The sequence below is a fragment of the Gymnoscopelus braueri genome, assembly GCF_963280865.1.
Source record: "Gymnoscopelus braueri genome assembly, chromosome: 3".
NCBI lineage: Eukaryota > Metazoa > Chordata > Actinopteri > Myctophiformes > Myctophidae > Gymnoscopelus > Gymnoscopelus braueri.
In genome coordinates, this window is record NC_137612.1 from 35,344,816 (window position 1) to 35,364,645 (window position 19,830).

The 19,830-nt window shown below is 41.2% G+C and overlaps 1 protein-coding gene across 1 annotated transcript in view; it reads right to left on the minus strand.

The window, feature by feature from the left end:
* Positions 1–754: 754 nt before the first annotated feature.
* Positions 755–19,830, minus strand: part of iars1 (isoleucyl-tRNA synthetase 1) — a 76,046-nt gene continuing 56,970 nt past the window's right edge. The window contains exons 24-34 of the mRNA XM_080423051.1: positions 19,241–19,343; positions 18,650–18,733; positions 17,392–17,566; positions 12,797–12,909; positions 10,321–10,416; positions 8,471–8,647; positions 7,896–8,016; positions 7,036–7,161; positions 3,884–4,030; positions 3,171–3,323; positions 755–1,154 (exon numbers count right to left, since the gene is read on the minus strand). Of these exons, the coding sequence (XP_080279177.1) occupies positions 1,072–1,154; positions 3,171–3,323; positions 3,884–4,030; positions 7,036–7,161; positions 7,896–8,016; positions 8,471–8,647; positions 10,321–10,416; positions 12,797–12,909; positions 17,392–17,566; positions 18,650–18,733; positions 19,241–19,343 (1,378 nt within the window). The 3' untranslated portion in view covers positions 755–1,071. The remainder of the gene's footprint in view (positions 1,155–3,170; positions 3,324–3,883; positions 4,031–7,035; positions 7,162–7,895; positions 8,017–8,470; positions 8,648–10,320; positions 10,417–12,796; positions 12,910–17,391; positions 17,567–18,649; positions 18,734–19,240; positions 19,344–19,830) is intronic.

Consider the following 19,830-nt stretch of genomic DNA (forward strand, 5'->3'; position numbering starts at 1 on the left):
AATGAGTTCCAATGGTTCCCCAAATACGGATGGAGAGTCATAATTACTCTGAACCAAATTAACTTGGTTAGAGACAGCCTTGATGGAACACAGGCTGCATAAAGGGCATCATTAGCATTACAAAGGGAAAGAACCTTCAGAGGTAATATTGACAGTTGGACAAACGAGGGCATTTCATCACACCGTTTCATGCTAATAGCGGAGAATAGAAGGGAGGGCTGACCTGAGACCAGTTCAGCAAGTAATGGTGCAGTTTAGGGCTGCAACTGTCTATTATTTTCATAGCAAATATTTTATCGTTTACTTCTTTGAATAATTAAATAATCGAGAAGCCCCCTTTTCATATATTGATTAGTTTTTAATATACATTCAACCAATCGATTAACCATTTACGCGTTATGTTATACTTTGTTGCACAATGGTGTTGTGCAAGAATAGTGAAAATAGCAGATCTACAAGCTCACAATGTGTTGCATCGCGACGCGTTCAGGAGTTGGGAGCTTCTAGATCTGCTATTTTCACAACTTTTGAACATTTATTGTTTTAACGTTTAAGCCTATAATGTATACTATTAAATTAGTATTTTAAATTAACTATAATATTTATAATCAATTAAATCGATTAGTTCCATTAACTGCCATACAGTACTGTTAGGTGCAGTCATGTGACTTCACCCGCCTAGATCAGTAGTACTATTATGAATAGATTCATGACAGAAAAGCATGGTTTGTTGAGTGAAAAGAATATTCAACACTATTGTTTGGACAGTTTAATGTTGTTTTGATTGAACAAATTAAAACAAAAGAGATAACAGACTTTCGCCTCTAACAAATCATTTTGCAAATGATGTATAATGTGGCCTGACCGACAACGCAATCTGCTTCAACAGTACTTGCAACTTCCTCTTTCAGATAGCAAATATTGTAAAAGGAATGAAATGTGATTGAAAACAGTAAATAAACAGCTGTAACCTAGGTGTCTGGATTTATTTTTTCCCAAGAACAAAGAAATGCCTCAACAGTATACCGTAGGGAAAGTAAATGTTTTGTCTCTGGGGGAAGGCCTGTAGGTTTATGCCTCAGCGGTGGTGGGGAGAGCTCTCACATAAATGGTTTTGGTGTTCAGACTCTTCACGGAGGAATCGCCTGGTAGCTCTGAAAAAAAAAAAAAAGTTACATGTTTATTACAGTGTAGGATGATATCCACCTCATTCAAGTCATTTTAGTGACTATAACATGTGAGAGAGAGAGAGGGAGAGAGACAGAGACCATAAACCCATGCAATTCAAACTAAAAGAAATATAATCTAAAATACAAAATGAAAATCTTTTCTCACTTATTGAGCTTCATCAAAAACCTACTTAGTATCTCAACAGCCTGTGTGGTTTATTGAAAACATTATTTAGTCTGTTGGAAATCTCAATCAACGAGCCGTTTGCTTAGCAAACATCATATGCAAAAACAAAAAGTAAATTTACGAAGAGAGATTTGGGACATGAATTGATATGACCTTTAACCCTGATCATCCCACCAGCCTTCTTTTCTTCTACCGTGTAGGAGTGAGATGTGTTCCTTTTAATGAGGTTGACAACACAAGTTCAAGAGTTAAGATCACCCTCTACGTATCCATGATACTCCACGTCCGCAATCACCACAGCATTAATTCACCTGTGTTTGCATGAGTCACCTGTTCTTTTCTGCTTCACAACCAGAATGCAAACGGACATCTCAGTGTAGTTCCATAACACGGAGAGGCAAAGCAGGAATGTTATTATGATTTTATTGCTTATGGATACTGAATCTCTGCCCATCTGCCAGTATTGGCTCCGGAACTGTACAGTAATTGCGCGGGGATGTTCCAAGAATCAACAGGCCTCTGTAGTTCTACAGCTGCCGTTCCTCGCCTCTGTTACAAGGTTGGCACTCCTCTGATGCTAACAACCACCTGGCTGAAGGCTATCTGTACGCTTCTGTCCGACACATGATTTACCACCTCCTGTTTAACTGGAGCCTCTGTTAGTGCTAGTTAACCCTGACCTCTCAAGCCCTCGGTGCAGGAGTTAATGGCACACTCGACCCTGCGGCCTAGCAGCTCCGTATCGGAATGCAATGTACACATAATGAGGACCGAGGCTGAGCTTCCAGTGGACCCGTTACAGATATGGTGCATATGCAGCCAGGAAAAAAGCTCACATCATGAAAAAACCTGGACACTATTGGCAATTGATATATCATATTTATGTTGCCGCATTTCACACGAAATATTGGTAATGCCAAAGTAATATAGTGCTCCGATTGGTACTTTTTGCCCGACATGGAAGCAGCTGCAGTAAAGCCCACTAGGATAGCTTTTGGTTTCTCTAAAACTGAACAACCTCCACTAATTGGTAATGGCTTAAACAAGACCTTACGGGTGACTGTAGCCAAGTGGGTAGAGAGGCCGTCTGGGAATCGAAAGGTCTCCGGTTCGACCCTCGGCTCACCCAGTCTACATGTCAAAATGTCCCTGAGCAAGACACTTAATTAACCCCCATGCGCTTATCTGAGCCACATGAGCAGCCATCTGCTGGGGGAATGCAGGAAAGTTATTTCCCCCTCCCGCAGGGACTAGTAAATACACCAGCTCTGGAACAGCACTGACCAAGTGTAATAAAGTGAGGAGTAGGGACCAGGGCAGATAGAATAACTTTACAGTAGGTGCTTAACTCATACCTGCCGACACAGAAGCGACATTGAGACATGTTTAGAGGTTTCTAAAGGGGATGTTGTTTTTCTTTGAGAACTTATTACTACACCACTGATTCACAACCTGTAGGCCTACAAGTGGGCAGTCAGAATATTGCAGTTGGGCCCCCAAATAATTGGCAAAACACTAATGATAATGTAACATTAGTAAAAAAAAAAAAAAAATGTCATGGTTTGTTTTCTTTCCAACACTTTGTCATAATAAATAGGAACTTGAAGTATAATACACAATCGATTGATTGATCATTACAATAAACGTGTTCTAAAAATGCACACCAAAATGTCCACCAATCTGACCACTTAACATGGCAGCCAAATAGCTGCCGTGTTAAGTGGTCAGATGGGAGGGCCGCAAACACAAGATTAAAAAAAAAAAAAAAGGTTTGAAACCGCTATACAAGTCTACACTACACCGTTTCCTCTTACCCTGAGTAAGGTCTTGATTCAGGTAGAGTTTGAGTCTTCTGTTCCGGAGCCCAAACACCTTGGCAGTTTCTGCCAGCAGGCCTGCGTGGCTCAGCCCGTTGTGACCCACTGGGTTCTCCAGGAGGAGGGTGGCAACCTCTCCAGTCAGGCACTCTGAGAGGAGGAGGAAACAATGTGTCAGAGAACTGAAAGACAACGACATTAGGGATGGGTGATATGACTTCAAATCAATCACGATTCTTTCAAACTTTTGCCTCGATTACGATTAATGAACGATCATTCTGTAAATATTGAACAAATGAAAAGTATTAACAAAAAGCTTGTGACTTAATAATAATCATACATTATAATAATACATTGGAACACAGGTTATTTTTTTCCATTTCCTGAAAAGTTACGGTTTTGGACATAAAAGCTTTTCGCCCGATAGCGATGATATGAAACTGGGGGTCCTTGAAAAAAATATAGTTACAGTACCAAAGTAAAAGTACTCAAACTTTTTAAAATATGTCAAAATGTTTTGAAAATAACCGATCTACAAGTTCTCAACACGACGCACGAGTAAAAAGTACAATATTTGCCTCCGAGATGTAGTGGAGTAGAAGTATACAGTAATAAAAAATGGATTATACTCAAGTAAAGTGAAACTACCAAATTGTTTAACTTTAGAGTAAATGTAGTGATGGTTACAGTGCACCACTGGTGGTTCGTACCGGCTGGCTGTGCATTGCAGAGCAGCAGGTTGATATAGGGACAGAGCAGGCCGTCTGTAGTGGGGGCGGGGCTAGGGGAGGAGCCTGGTGATGTCACTGACAGAGTTGTACCACTGAGAGCCTGAAGGTCTGACGCATTCTTCAACTCTGGGGGTGAACACGTACATGTGCACATAGGTAAACAGAATAGAACAGAACAGAAAAACACACACACACACACACACACAAGTCTTGTTCACTAGCATTCGCTACTTCTTCTATCACTGTGACCTTGATTCGGTAGCTTGGTTTGTACTTGAAGTGTGTGGCTACAGATGGATAGATATTGCATTTTCCCTCAAGGAGGAAATTATTTCCTACAGCAAATGCTTACATAACGCAAACACATAAGTTTTATACAGAATTAAACAAAATACAGGATTTGGAGGAACACTTAATGAGAGAGGTTAGGGACCAGTCGAAATTTACATAAGGGGGGGCATGGAGGAAATGTATGTGCCCTGAACTAAAATGCCATGACCCTCCCTTTGACAAAAAAAAAAATCAATGACCCTCCCCAAGTGATTACAAAAAAAAGAGTAACCCTCCCCGCCTAGAAGTGTCACGATATATTGTGTCACGATATAGCCTATCGTGGTATTAAAATGTGATGATAGGTATTGTCATGATGTCATACTGTATCGTAATATTTTTTTTATTGTTTTTTTAATACAAAAAAAAACTTTCTTTTTTTTTGCCGGTGAAAGTTAGGAGTTTTTACTGTATGATATGAAATGTAAAGCTTATCATAATCATAGTAATTATTAATCATGTCCTCCATCATATTCAAGGTATTTTGGAGAGAAATGAAACAGACTCCAGTCAGTCACTTTCAGTTTAAAGCACTGCAGAGGGGAGGTGTTGTGTGTCAGCTGATGCTCGTTGACGCTAGTTAATGTGACATGCATCTGCACTCTCAAATAGGCCTACATCTAATCTAAGATTGTATTATACTGTATCTGGTATTATAGATGTTTTTTAGCTGTTGGAAATAACTAGGCTGCACTTGGTTGGTAAAGTCCAGATGACAAAAATATGAGGTTTGTGGAATTTATAGTTATGCAGTCTTATATTATATTATATTTGTTATATTAGTGTCTATCTGTCCTCTGAAACAATGGGTTTATAGTTAGTGAGAACTTCACTTCTCCATTAAGCTTGCACAAATGTATTTATTTGTGTACAAAGCACTTTGTAATTGTTTCTAACTTGCTTTATAACGTTATTTATAAGATGATGGCCAATGTTGATGATACATGAGAAAAGAACATTAATAATATATCATATCGATATCATGCCCAACATCATGTATCGTATTGTGAAATTCTTGACACCCCTAACCCTCCCCATCAAATACAACATGACATTTAAAACTGATATGTCCAATGTTTTGCTTTCCACATTGATTAGAACATTGCTGTAGTGTAGTCAGTCTTGCTAAATGCACAGTGTATCTGTAGTAGTGGTAGCAGAATGGATAGTGTTCTCATCTTACATGTGGGAAACCCATTGAATCCTGGTCAGATTGAAGAAAGTTGAATATTTGGTAACCAGTAGTTTAAAACTTTTGTCACTCTGCCCTTTTAATTATCAACTACAGTGACTACAACTACACTGTTGCCTACATAAAACAAATTAGTAGGCTATCAATTATGGCCTGATGCTTCTGGTTTTACTTGTGGAGCTATAGGCATCTATACACAACTGTCCATATAGATCCACATTAATCACATGCACAGAATTACTTCAAATGATTATGAATATCCAGTTATAGTAGGCCTATTTATAATGCATCTCTCCAATAACGCCTGTTGAAGTAATTGTTCAACCACCATCGTTAAGACGCTGAATAGATTTGACTGGGTCGTTCACACTCGCTGTGCGTTGATGGCTTGTTAACGACCGTCATTGATTCTAAATAGACAAGGTGTTACTTGATTTGAATTCTTTGTATCCTTTGAAATGGAGAGGGGTCATTGACCACTGTTCTGCTGTACTAAAAAGGTATATAAAAAACGGACTATTTTATCAATTCAAAATTGCATGACCCTCCCTTGGATTCAAAGTAAAATTAGCTGACCCTCCCTTGGACCAAAATTAGAAAGGCATGACCCTCCCCTATTTTCCTCCATGCCCCCCCTTATGTAAATTTCGACTGGTCCCTTACATACTGTAACAGACAGACATGGATTGATACTGGAACTCATTCATTCTACTCTTTTAACTATAAGGCACATGTATGTCTTTACTGGCTTTGCCATCTTCAGAATGTATTACAGTGAATTTGGGAAAAAACAAGAACTTGGGCGGAACATACCAAACAAGCAAGGTGACACATTGACACCCACCAGAGAGCGATTGCAAATTCCCCAGTCAGGAATTCATTCAAAATAATGAAAAGAAAAGAAAAACCTATGCAGCATTTAATCAAGGGTCATTCAAGAAATCACGAAATATGGCAGGTGTATTAATAATGTCCTACCAGCTAAACAAAAGTGAATTTGGCCTGTAGTGTGAGAATAAATATATTTCTGCAAAACACTGCAAACCTAAAATGTGCCTATTGAAACAGGTGATACCTATAACATCCATCATGGCTTGGCAACTCGGTGCTTGTCAGCGAGCGAGGCTAACGGCTGCTCGTTGCGGGCCCTCGCTCACCTGACTGCTCGCTGTCAGCACGCCTCACGACACAAGGCCTCGCTGTCAGCACACCTGCCTTGTTTTCAGGTAATGTAAAAAGTCATGCATGTAGAACCATTCTTTATTCAGTTGAGAGTGAAACAAAACAAGTGCCCCCCCCCCCCATAACCTATTCTGTCCATCACGGCTTGCCAACTCGGTTGGCGCGCTTGTTGGCACACCTGCCTTATTTTCAAGTGATGTAAAAAGTTATGCATGTAAAACCATTCTTTATTCAGTTGAGAGTGCAACAAAATGAGCACTTCCCCTCCCTCTGGATCATCAGGTGTGTCATTGTGCTTATTTGGGCTGTTAATTTCTTTACAGGTGAATTTGCAAATGTTTCCAAATTCCCTGTCCTTGCGTGTGCATGTGTGCAGTATGTGATCATTCATTTCACTACTGTATTTGAGGTGAAAACTAGGTCTCACCAGTCTTGCCGTTGAAGAAAGAGAGCTGGGTGTTGTTGGTTCCAAATACACTGCTGCACACCTCCCGAAGCTTGTTCATACCCATTCTGTTGTCTCCAACTGGGTTCTCCAAAAGAACCACCCCCGCTGTAGGACAACCAATCACAGTCGTTTTTTTTCACTGATCCTTGTCAATCAAGGAGACTTTTTTTCCACATTGACTCCTGTTCTTCTTTGTTAAAGTCATACTGTGTAACTCGTTCAATTAAACAAAAGTTATTTTTTTTTAATTATCTTTCACTGGTATATTTTCCACATAGGTGCTTTTTGACAACTTCTGCTACACAGTATGACTTTACTTTATTTGCTTATTAACTCAATGAGTGCCAGAATTATTTCTGGCTATTTCTGTAAAAAAAATGTGCTTAGGAAGCGAAATAGCCTTTTTCAGTTATAAGTTAAACAAGGAGTGGATGGAGCTTTTTATTTTTACTATTTTTTCAAAAACACGTGAAACACGTGATTGGCACGTTGCACCATAGCGGTAAAACACGTGAAACACGTGAATGGCACTCAATGAGTTAAGACGGAACACCGCATATTAATGAACAATACATATCAATGTAATGTAAATACACCGGATTTAACAAAGATGCTAATTTACAGCCACAGTCTTAAAAAAAACATAAAGACAAGCAACAATAAAGTACATTACATTATACTACACAGGGAAAACAAAGCATAGATACAGAAACAGAGGTATTAAACAGGTACAAAAGGTGCAAAGTATTTCTACTTTAATGTACACAATGGATTCAAAGTGGGCTTAAATTATACTAAATAATAAAAGTAATTGCATATCCCAGTTGGTAATTGCATACCTTGTTCCTTGTTGGCGAGTTTGACCCTGAGATTGACATAGGAGCACGCAGGTCCATTCAGGTTGATTTTTGGAGCTGAAGACCCCTTCAATATGGTCAACTCCAAATCTGAGCCCTTCAGCTGCAACAGGAGACAGACATTAACCACTTAAAACCCCCATAAAAGCTTCCCCCAGAATTTGGATGCTGGGGCTTAAGTGGGTAAAAAACCCTCTCCCTTTTCACAGGTTACCGGTGTCACACACCGAAAATAGCTGATATACAAGCTCACAACGCGCCGCACTGAGGCGCGTTGTGAGCTTCTAGATTCAGTGTGCGACGCCGGTACGCAAAACCAAGTATAACTCATCCTTTAGAGAAAGCCAAGGGTTAGCCGACATGAAAAGAAAGACATGCTGCACTCTTATGAAATCTAAATGACTGAAATCAGTTGTGGCGACTGAGAACTTTAATTCAGGTTTACAGTCTAGATTCGGGTCCCAGAGATTAAAATAAATGAATAAAATGTATCTTTTTTTGTGGCGCTCCTTGCTTTTTCAAATCCCTAGCCCCCCAACAATGTAAGCGTCTCTAACCTGAGTCTTCTCCTCTACAATGATGTTGGCGGTGGAGGGGACGGGGTAGGGCAGCAAGGGAGCTTTAGTGGTGGCTAGGATGAACTCTGTGTGAGCCTGGATCACAGAGTCCAGGTACTCCCCTGCTGGCAGGCAGCGGTAGTACACTGTTATTTCATCTGAAGGCACCAAGTGTCCCTAGATAGAGCAGAGACATGAGGAATGAGAGGAGAGAAAAAAATGAAATTCAGTATTTTTTCAATTACTATTACTATTGTAATTGTTGTAGGCTTGTAGATCTTCTTGTAGGCTTGTAGATTTTCACAATGTGTGCATGATGAAGTATACACGAAAGCGGTTAATTTGTTGATAAATAAAACATTTACAAAATATTTAAATAGAGCTTCTAGATTATTCAAAAAAGTTATCGATATATTCATCGATAATCCATAGTTTCAGCCATTGAGTGATGTATAAAACTAATAAAGGAGGACAGAAGACATTTATTAAGTGTTGGATCACAGCCTGTCCATCTGCTGCTTCCTCCAACCTTCAGACACTCAAACATATTGATCTCATCCTGATTTACAGTGTGTGATTGTTGTACACACACACACACACACGCACACATACACACCAACTTCAGTGTCACTCAAGGGCAGAAGAATAACATTAGTTAGATACAGAGAAGCAGTCAATCAATGGCGCAAGATTTATGGGCTGCTCCTGCCTAGTCAAGGTACTGACCCCATCCTGAGGAGGTTCACACTGCAGTTGTGTTTCTCTCTCTGTGTGTGTGTGTGTGTGTGTGTGTGTGTGTGTGTGTGTGTGTGTGTGTGTGTGTGTGTGTGTGTGTGTGTGTGTGTGTGTGTGTGTGTGTGTGTGTGTGTGTGTGTGCTTCTCTCAGAGAAAGCTAGAGAGATCAAACACAGTCCTATGCAAAACAATCTGGCCTTCTCTTTCTTCTACCGCATGGGTTATCAGAAACGCGTGCGCACGCACACCAACCTCCCCCCGCAAACTACCGCTTACAACATCTCGAGGAATTGTTACAAAATTAATTCCCATCCCCCAGGGTGGAAAAAAATCCAGATCTCAGTTTGAAATAACAGGAGGAATTTAGCCTGGCCGGGAGCCAGCGACCACCGCCACCATAGGATGGAAAAAAAATATTTGTTTCTTGAGAAAACAAGAGGCTGATGGCTAATCCGTCTTTACTCCTCAGACCACTTCAAAGCCTCAAAGTCAAAGTCAAAGTAAAAAAGAAAACATAAAAAAATAGGGGCCAGTCCATAATTAAGCTTCCCTTAAGTCTGCCTTCTGATGGAGACATTTCTCACTGCGGTGCTGCAATGGAAATACTTCAAGGCTGCTTCAACAAAATTAGCTTGGGAAATGTAGAGGGGAATATGAATATATCCAGTGTACACTGTAGTCCAAATGAGTGTTGTTCATAACACCACACATGCCAACAGAAGTGACATTAGTTTAACAGTCCATTTATTCCTGCCTCCAGTAGCTGCAGCATTTCATGTCCTGTCAAAATGTAAATGTCATCCCAGCTCTGCTGTCATACATTACTGCAGGGGTCTTCAACGTTTTTCCCCCTAAGGGTCCCGGGACCCCTTGTTGAAGACCCATGCATAATAGTATACACCATTTCCCAAAAAAAATTGGGTCACTGACCCATTTTTATGGGTCTTGACTCATGAGTAACTATCCATTTAATTACGTTTTCTACAAGATATTTTTTACTAATTATTTCATAAGAGGGGGAAAAAGTGAAAATATCAGATCTACAAGCTCTCAACGCGGCGCATCCTGACAAAACCGTTGTACGACGGTATGAATTAAGCATTATTTCCCAAAACCTTCTTTCGTAGCTTCTGGATGCGGTTGATGACCTCTCTTGCCACCCCTTCATCCAACATGGACTGGTCTGGGGATACATCCAACAGCACCAACACCTAAAGGAGGAACAGACAACATGGGGTATTGGGTTATACCAGTGTTGTGCAGTGAGACAAGGACGGGTGTGCCTTAGGACTTTGCGACAACCACACCATTATTACATACAGTATACAGCTATACAAAAAGTTATGAATTATCTTTCAATTTACTATATCAGCATTTTGTGCATTTCCCAATACAGAGGCAAATTCTATACCCTAAAATAAATATTTTCAACTTTCAATCTGGCATCCCTATTTTGGGCATTTCAATAAAGGCGAACATATTTTCTTTTGTAATTTCTTGACAATAGCGAAAATAGCAGATCTACAAGTTCACGACACATCACATTGCGATGCATTGTGAGCTTGTAGATCGGCTATTTTCCTTATGAATACAAGTGTGTATTGAGATTTCTACTTTCCCATTGGTGTACCTTGGGCACAAAGAGTTTGAAAACCACTTTTGTTAAACTGTACAACACATCAAACTGTTATGCAAAAATACCAAAGAGGAATTGTTCCAAAAAGATCAATGTATTCTCACTGTTTATACGTGGTCCTAATCTTAAATTATTTTATTTTGATCCTCAAGGGAGACTTGTTTTTTGAGTCTTGGCTTACTATCCCTCGTTTGCAAATAGGAGTCATGAAAGGCAAGATATGGAATTTTAAGATAATACAGGGTTTTGACTCAACAAAGGCTCACTGAATAAAATAAATTCCTACCTCCATAATGGCTTAATCCTTTCACCTCTTTATCTATATAAAACATTTTTCAATTATAGATTATAAAATTGGCAGAGGATTCTCCTGGTATGTGATGATAATACACGTTTGAGATGAAACCACAACAGCAAAATAGAATATACAGTATACTGTAGTGTGTATACTGTATATAAAAAAAGGAACTGCATTTGTCCTGTGATCCAGTACTAACAAGTCCAATGAGTAATGTACTATTTCTATGCGTACGGTGCGCCCAAAGAATTCCAAGTGTTAATGTGCAAATTGGTGTTGTGCTACTAATAAGTGTCCATGAACTAGAGTTGAAATGACTGGCATGTTCCATAAGGTCCAGCCAGAATATTGCACTCTGGGAAGGACGGGTAGAAAGGGAGAGACAATGAGAATGAGAGGAAGAGAGTCAACAGACGAACAGTGAGACAGAAACAGAGAAAGAAATGAACAGTGGGACAAGAAGGGGGAGGGGGGAGAGAGAGAGAGAGAGAGAGAGAGAGAGAGAGAGAGAGAGAGAAGTGAACACGGATGAAGTGAGAGAGAAAGATGGGAACAGACAGGGTAGGAGAGAACAAGCGCAGTGTGGTTTGTGTACAGTTGGAGGAGCAGTGATTAGAAAGAGCCTGTGGGCATATGCATACTGCTGGTTCCCACTTAGCCATGAAATTATTTCCTACACTGACTGCACAGGCACTGACAGCTGTGACATCGCCTCTGACTCCACCTGCTGGCTGTGTGTTCTGTTTTTGGTTGTTCTTGTCTGTCTAATACCAGGTACAGTATGACAGTGGTTCTCAAACTGTGGGTCGGGACCCCCAGGCGGGTCGCCACATGAATTGGGGTGGGGGGGAGGGGGGGGGCTAGATGACAGCGGAGTGACAATTTAAGGACTTTTAAGACCATTACTACATCAAAAGTAATCAACAAACTATACTATAAAAACGGTAAAACATTGGCCAAATTGTCAAATAATATAAGAAAGAGGCAAAATATGTGAAAATAGCCGATCTACAAGCTCACAACGCCTTGTAGGTTGGCTATTTTCACAATATTTATCTGTGGAACCGAGTCAAACTAAATGTAATGCCTTAACTCCTACACGTGCTTATCAGGGTGGGTCGGGTCCCCAGTTTAAATATGATTATTTTGGGGGGTCAAGGCCTTAAAAGGTTGAGAAACACCGCAGTAGGAGGTGGGGGATCGTCAGTGCTTATGAGATTCACCTGGGCCAGGTGCACCCAATATCTCTCTTTTGTTTTTTAAATAGAGGAAATGGCAGATCTACAAGCTCATAACACATGGCGATGCGACGCCCTGTGTGCTTGTAGATCGGTTATTTCCAGCTTTTTAAAATATATTGAAATTATAAAATTATTATAAATGGCCTATTTATGCCATAGTACATTATTTTTATTGATTATTGGTACCAGTCCTTGCCAGTCATTTCTTTGTATAGTCAAGTTGACATGCCCTGTGCAATTCTTGTATTACGAAGCCTAAAAGCCAAACAGAAATGTAATTATTTATGTATGTTTCAATGTTCAATGCCAAAAAAATTCAAATCGTTCATCGCATTTATTTGTATGACAACCATGAAGTAAAATGTCATGATGATGACAGTAGCCCTAGTTAGGATTTGAGTGCATGTGTTGTTTACCTGTGCATCCGAGTGGGCCTCGTACTGCACGGCTGTGCCAGAGCTCTGTTCGAAGGTGTACATGAGCCTCAGGTCCTCCTCATGAAGCTCCTGACCGTCCACCATGATGGAGCCTGAAACCAGCACACAGCAACAGCATGAGCACACATCCTTTTACAGCGGTGCTTCTCAACCTGTGGGCCCGAGGCCCCAACTGGTGGGCCGCGAGGGTATTGAAAACGGGCCCCAAAAGAATTGGCAAAATACTACGATTTTATACGGTAATATTATAAAATTAAAATAATGGAAAAAATATAGAAAACTCATGGCATTTTTTCTTTAAAACCTTGAAAAATGTGATGCAGATGAGAAGGACTTAAAGTATACTGTGTTAGTTGCATTGATCCAAGCCGGAACACAATCGATTGATTGATCATTTAAAATGAAAATGCTCTGACAATACATGCGGCCCACCCATCTGACCACTTAACATGGCAGCCGGCCACCAACACTTTTTGAGATTTTCAAGAGGGCCCTGATCCAGAAAAGGTTGATACACACCGTTTTACAGACGTGCATGCAACGCAAAACATACTGGCCCTCATTTATCAACGCGGTGCAGCCCAAATAATGGGCGTAGGGCGAGATCACCGCACCTTTCGGCATTTATCAATATATCCTGACGTGGGCTTCATCCTACCATACGCTGAGATCTCACGTCTGGTCGAGACCAGTTGTTGACGTTGGCTGCGCCCGTTTATTCCATTCTAGACCTGCGGAGCAGCATTGTCTGACTGTCTGACAGGCATCTGGACACATAATCCACTCCTAAATGTATATCTACACTAATAAATAATCCCTGTGAAAATATAACATTTTATAAAGTAATTTAAACAAACTGCTTTAACAGTCATTCAGTTGCATTGGCTATTTGAAAATAGCAGATTTGCAAGCTCAAAAACGGGTCGCATCGCGACGCGTTGTGAGCTTGTAGATCTGCTATTTTCAAAATATACGAGCGCTTTTGCGCCGGGACTCGGGACTCCCGCGGTCGGGACTCCCGACGATCTTTTCATGGACAGTGAGGTGTACAAACTTACAGTAGCTTGTCATATGTTATGGAGTTATGTCATAGAGAGTTTTGAAGACTACAACCTAGCTGGGTTAAGGATATAAACCCGACGCTCCAATCTCTTATTAACGTGGCGGAATCACTGGCGCCCGTCCGAGTCTCACGGGGAATATCCTACATGACTGCTTGTGCACTGCTCGGTATGGGTTAAATAAATTAATATACAAACGTATTCCATTCATGGCGATGTGATTGGTATCATAATATGTCATTCATGTAGGCTACAAGCCTACGTGACAAAGATTGTAACGCTACGGTACGGATTACAATACATGAAAAACACAGCTGGGCGGGCGTGTGTGTGTGTGTGTGTGTGTGTGTGTGTGTGTGTGTGTGTGTGTGTGTGTGTGTGTGTGTGTGAGAGAGAGAGAGAGAGAGAGAGAGGGGGGGGGGCGTGTGCGTGTGTGGCGAGGCAGGCGGGGGAAACTCTTTCTCATTGGCTTTTGATGTCTTTGGTCGTATTCTGGTCCTTCTTCATGTCGTAAAATCGGGGCGTTTTGAGAATATTTAAGGGCGTGTTATTTAAATGACGCTAGGTTCCAGCCGTGACATTTATCAAGCCTGGGACCAAATGTAGGCTCGGATCAGCTGTGTAGGATTCGTTGATAAATGTGACTTCGACGTTGGTGTACGGCCGAATATATGGAAAAATATACGCCGGTTTATACGCTGCGTTGATAAATGAGGGCCACTGTACAAGCAAGTGAACACAGCGCCACCCCAACAGAGATATAACTTCCATCAGTGATCCATATTCATGTACTGTATGTGCATAAAAACTTATAACAAGATTTATGAAGTATTATATGTGCTGGTCATAATGCATTATAAGGTCAGCGGAACGGCATATTATAAGTATAAGCCAATTATAAAGTGTCTGTAATAAGTTATGCATAATTATAAACATAAACGAGTGTTATGAGTATTAAGCCTTATAAGCGCATTATAAATGTGCGTTATAGACCTGACCTTAATATACGGTCTTGCCGTAATTTGTTGAGACCCCCATGGGTCTATATGTTCCCCTACTTTTCCCTCTACACCAAATCTCTTCACCAAAAATAGCCCATCTACAAACTCACAGCTTATGGATCTGCTCTTTATCAAATGTTAGCATAATATAACATGCCTAGAATAGGGACGCTAGGGTTCCTGTGGTTATTATCTAGTTCATTATTGCTACAGTAGCAGTCAGATGTTAGTGGAAATGTGAAGGAAAATTATTCATCCCTCCACCATCGGCCCTAAATATACTTGAACAAACTGACTACGGCTGTTTACTGTTTATTTACTCAGGTTAGTCTCTTGAGATGAATTCTCATTTCTGTAAACACCCTGCCAATTCCACAGTGAAAAAGTGTTTCTCTGAGCGCTGGCCACGTTCTTTACATGTGATCTGACATGGCGGCAGTTCTTCCGCACATCAATTCCAATTCCAGTAGTGTTGGATCAGAGACTCCAATCAAAGAGTTATTGGACCTGTAAGTCCAATAACTCGTTGGTTCTCAAAGTGGGGTCTGGGGACCCCCAGGGGTCCTTGGGGGGAGGGGTTCCAGGGGGGCCCCAAACAAAATCATCATTTTATCCATATTTTATAAGTTGGCTATTCAAAAATAGATATACAAGCTCACTTCATGCCGATTGTACATTTGCTATTTTCTGGGGAAAGAAATAAAAACTTGAAGGTATTACGATTTTTTTTTTACACAGATCTTATCTTCTGGGGGTCCCTGGCACAAAACATTTTCAGATGGGGGTCCTCGGCCAAATACAATTTGGGGATCCTTGACATGAAAAAGTTTGAGAACCACTGCAATAACTAAAATCAATCTAGTCAAGTTTCCCCCCCCACCCCACCCCCGTTTTGCCAAGAGGCACATTTACCCACGTATGTGTTCCGAGTGAAAACCATGACCGCGTTCTCTTCCCGTCTCTGCTTCTCTCCTCCTCCACACCCGCAGGGAGGGTGAAACAGTCAACGCTGTTCCTCTAATCCTGGATTGCCACGCTAAACCGGCATATACCCTGGTCCCACCCCACCTTACCTTCTCTTAACCACACTACCGCCTTTTTTGGGAATGTCATCATTGTAGGCAAACATTTTCAGAAATGTATAGAATGTTATATTTTTTATAGGGCTTAAGTGGTTAAACCCTTCCCTACCTATGAGTTCAATGTTACGAGTAAAGCAGTCACGTGTTAGCTGGCTTCACACAGAGATAGGAGAGATACTTTCTATTTATTTTTGTATTTTTTTCTGCTTTATTTAGATTAAGGGTGAACCGATACCCAAGTGGTGTTAGGGTGCATAACGCATGGGGGCAATGCCAGCTGGCCCGCCCATTTGCCGAATGTCATATCTCTACAGTCTCTTTCCACTATTGCTGTCAAATACAGGCTTAAAAAGGCCCCAGAAATGTTGGATTCTATCTTGGGTCCTCACAGCTCACAAGGAGCAATGTGGACAGTGCACTAGTTGAGTCACCAGGCACCCAGAGAAAAGAAATCTCATATGTTATTGGCCAAATTGGCACCCAGAGATTACTGCAACATCATAGGTGACACTTCAGTGATTACATTTTTTAGTCCAATGGTGCAGCAAGTAATGGCTCGGCTCAAAGCATCAGCTGTGACTGTTCGACCGTGGCATCATGTCACCGATGATGTACCGTTTTGTTGTAAAAAAACTTTCCACAAACTGGCTGCAGCCAAGAACATTTCTTTTCTTTTTATGACCCATTCCTTGTCATCATGTGAAGATGCTTATACTCTATAGGATCCTAAAAGTGGGTTCTACATCAGCACCAAACAGATATCCTCTATCAGTCTTGGTGCTTATTTGTGTGCATTCCTCCTCCCAGCCTGTTCCTCCCTGCTCCATCGACCCTTATTTTTCTCCATCCTTCTATAAACTCATCTGGACTTCAAAGAGGTTCAGGAGATTGGAAATGGGAAATTCCCACAGCCCTGCTGACCCCTAGAGCTGTGTTCCCCTGAGGCCCGCAATTCTCATCCGGTTTCATTCCTAATTGGAAAGACAGGATACCTGAGACTGCTCCAGTCTCTCCCTCTGGCTCTTATTACCGTATCAGAGCAGTTTTGCTTTAGTAATGTGCAGCAAAATGGTTTTAAGCTTAAAACCCTATAAACTGGACCACTAATTTGTTCTTAACCACTTAACCCCCCCCCCAAACAGTCTCCACCGCTGTTCTTGTTGCCTTCTGGTTGTCTACAGTTCTGAAACACGCTTCTGACCTTCCAAAACATATTTTTTGCAAGAGGATGTACACCGTGCTCCCAAGTACTGAAGGTCTGCATCCCGCTTCTCTAATACTGGTTTAAATTCGCATCTTTAGGAAGTTCACTAGTCCGTTGTTCACTAAATGTGCCTGCTGCCCTTGCACATATCGCTATACATAACTACTAATTGGTCCCTTGCCGTTTGTCACCACACACACACACACACACACACACACACACACACCTTTCTTCTGGAAGGCCTCCAGCTGTTCATTGGTCAGCTCCTTGATGGAGGCAGTGACAGCTTTGAAGGCCCCCTTCAGCTTCTTTCCCAGCACCATGTGGTCAGGCTCTGCCCTCAGACGAATGCCATACTTGTCCTTGTCAGTCGATAGAGTCAGCTGGCGCACATTTAGCTCCTGAATGACACCACACACACAAGGAAAGACATGGATGGGTAAAGTTAGACAGTGTGCTGTAATTGGGTTTGGACAGGGCCAGTTCCCAATAGTAGAGTTGGAGAGACAGAATGAGACAAAATGAAGTGCAATGATTCAGTGTGGAATACTGCCATCCAGCAATCACCGTCACTCAGATAGCCTATAAACCTGTGAGTCACACAATGAATCTTCAGCAAGCCATTCCTCCTGGCTATTCATTCAGACAGACAGACAGTACCTCTGCCCTCCAGTTCAATATGATCAATAACTCATATTGTAAAGAGAAATATGTGTGTGAAGCATCAGGCATTTGTGATGTAGCAATGGAGGTACTCATATACGACACTGGCCTGTTGTGAGTGTCTGCAGCGCAGCTCTCTTCACCCAATTACTGAGAAGAAAGCTGTGTTGGACAGGGATGGCTTCAGTTCCAATGGACGAAACAAAGCCTAAACAAACAGGACGACGCGTGGCAAACCTTGTACTGAAATTGTACATGTTCTTGTTGTATAACATAGCAAAACAATGAAAAGGGAGACTGATAACAGGACACGCAGAAGCGCTGAGTTTTGCCAAATGTAAAGATAGATTATGTTGTTCAACACTGCCTTTCTCAGCTCAACTGTGGAATTTGAAGTGTCTAAGTGGAGTGGTCTCCTCTTTTTCTCACATTATTTGCAAGTACAGTGGATCTCTAACCCAGATTCATATACCGTACAAGTTATCAATGGGATAAGAGCGCAGAGACGGCAAACCAGGCATAAATGGCATTTTCTGATTAACAAGTGCCTAGTGCCTTTCAGGGCATCTGCACAGTCAGACAAAGCAACAGCTTTGAAAAGTAAATGACTAAAACTTAATCATACCAGCTCAATTCCTTGGGACGTAATAGCATGGCTATAAATCAAAAGTCAATCAGTACATGACACACATCTGTAATACAAATCTAACCCAAGAAAGGATATTAATAAAACAATTAAACAAAACCCAATTACAGATTCCCCCAAAGAACAGCATTATCGAAGCAAATGGAAGCACAGTAATAAGAGACTGCATGCTCACCTCCAGGATGTATTTCTTCAGAGACAGGATGTCGTTGAGAGCTTCAGGGTCCTGGTGGATCACAACCACCTCCTTCAGAGGGTACTGTAACACACACATGCAAATGGCTGCTGGTAAATAGTGACAACATGCCTCATTATATCCCGTCATGTGCCGTATGCCAGAGGCTCCCAAACTTTTAGCGTGAGACCCAAAAGACAAATGTGTTGTCTCCCCGGGGATTACGAATAAACCACTTAAGCCCTATTTAATGAGAGAAAAAAGCCTATCAAGCTCACACAACACGTCGCATTGCGACTCGTTGTGAGCTTTTAGATGTTTTATTTTCAAAATGTTTTAAGTTTACTTTTTTTTTCTCTTCCTGAAACTCAATTTCATTCTTAAATTTTTTTATGAAACCTTTTTGAACTATGTTTTTTATATAGAAACTGGGGGAAGAAATATATTGACATGATATGACCCATAAAAATGGTTGTGTGACCCAAAATTAGGTCCCAACCCATTGTTTGGGACACGCCGCCGTGTGCCACTCCATAAAACCATATCAAAACACTTGGTTTACTGTACATCACGCTGAGGGTAATGACTTACCTTTACAGGTAGTGTTTTCCTGTCTCGAATCACTCTGCCCAGCTCGATCACCGACTGCATCTGGGAGACGGCGCTCTCAATGCGCTTGTCAATCAAACCCTCCCTGCACAACAGAATGGGGAAGTCAGACGTTAAGTTGATGGACGGTGTGTTATCATCACTTTGTACGGTAGCCGACGGGGCGAGAAAGTATTAACACATTGAGTGCCAAAAACGGTCCGGACCGTTTTTCATAATCCAAACGAGGAGTGCCAAAAACGGTCCAATTTTTTTTTTAATATTATTATTATAATCTTTTCCTTCACAGCACCAGGAGATATCATTTTTTGAAGATTTAGACTCCAATCCACTTCCTGGTTAACTTATGACTTCAAAAGCCTGTATCTCGGCTCCTGTGTACTTTTTTTTTTACTATGTATTTTTGACCATTTTCGACTATTTTCAACTGGCTGCAACTATGGAACGGATTACCTAATGTTTTAAAAAAAATTCCCCCGATTGTACGAGACCCCTGTGTGTGTAATGAGGGGATCACCGTGAGGACGGTGATCACTGAAAATATTTTGTGACTACTTGAAAAAGGTTCAAAA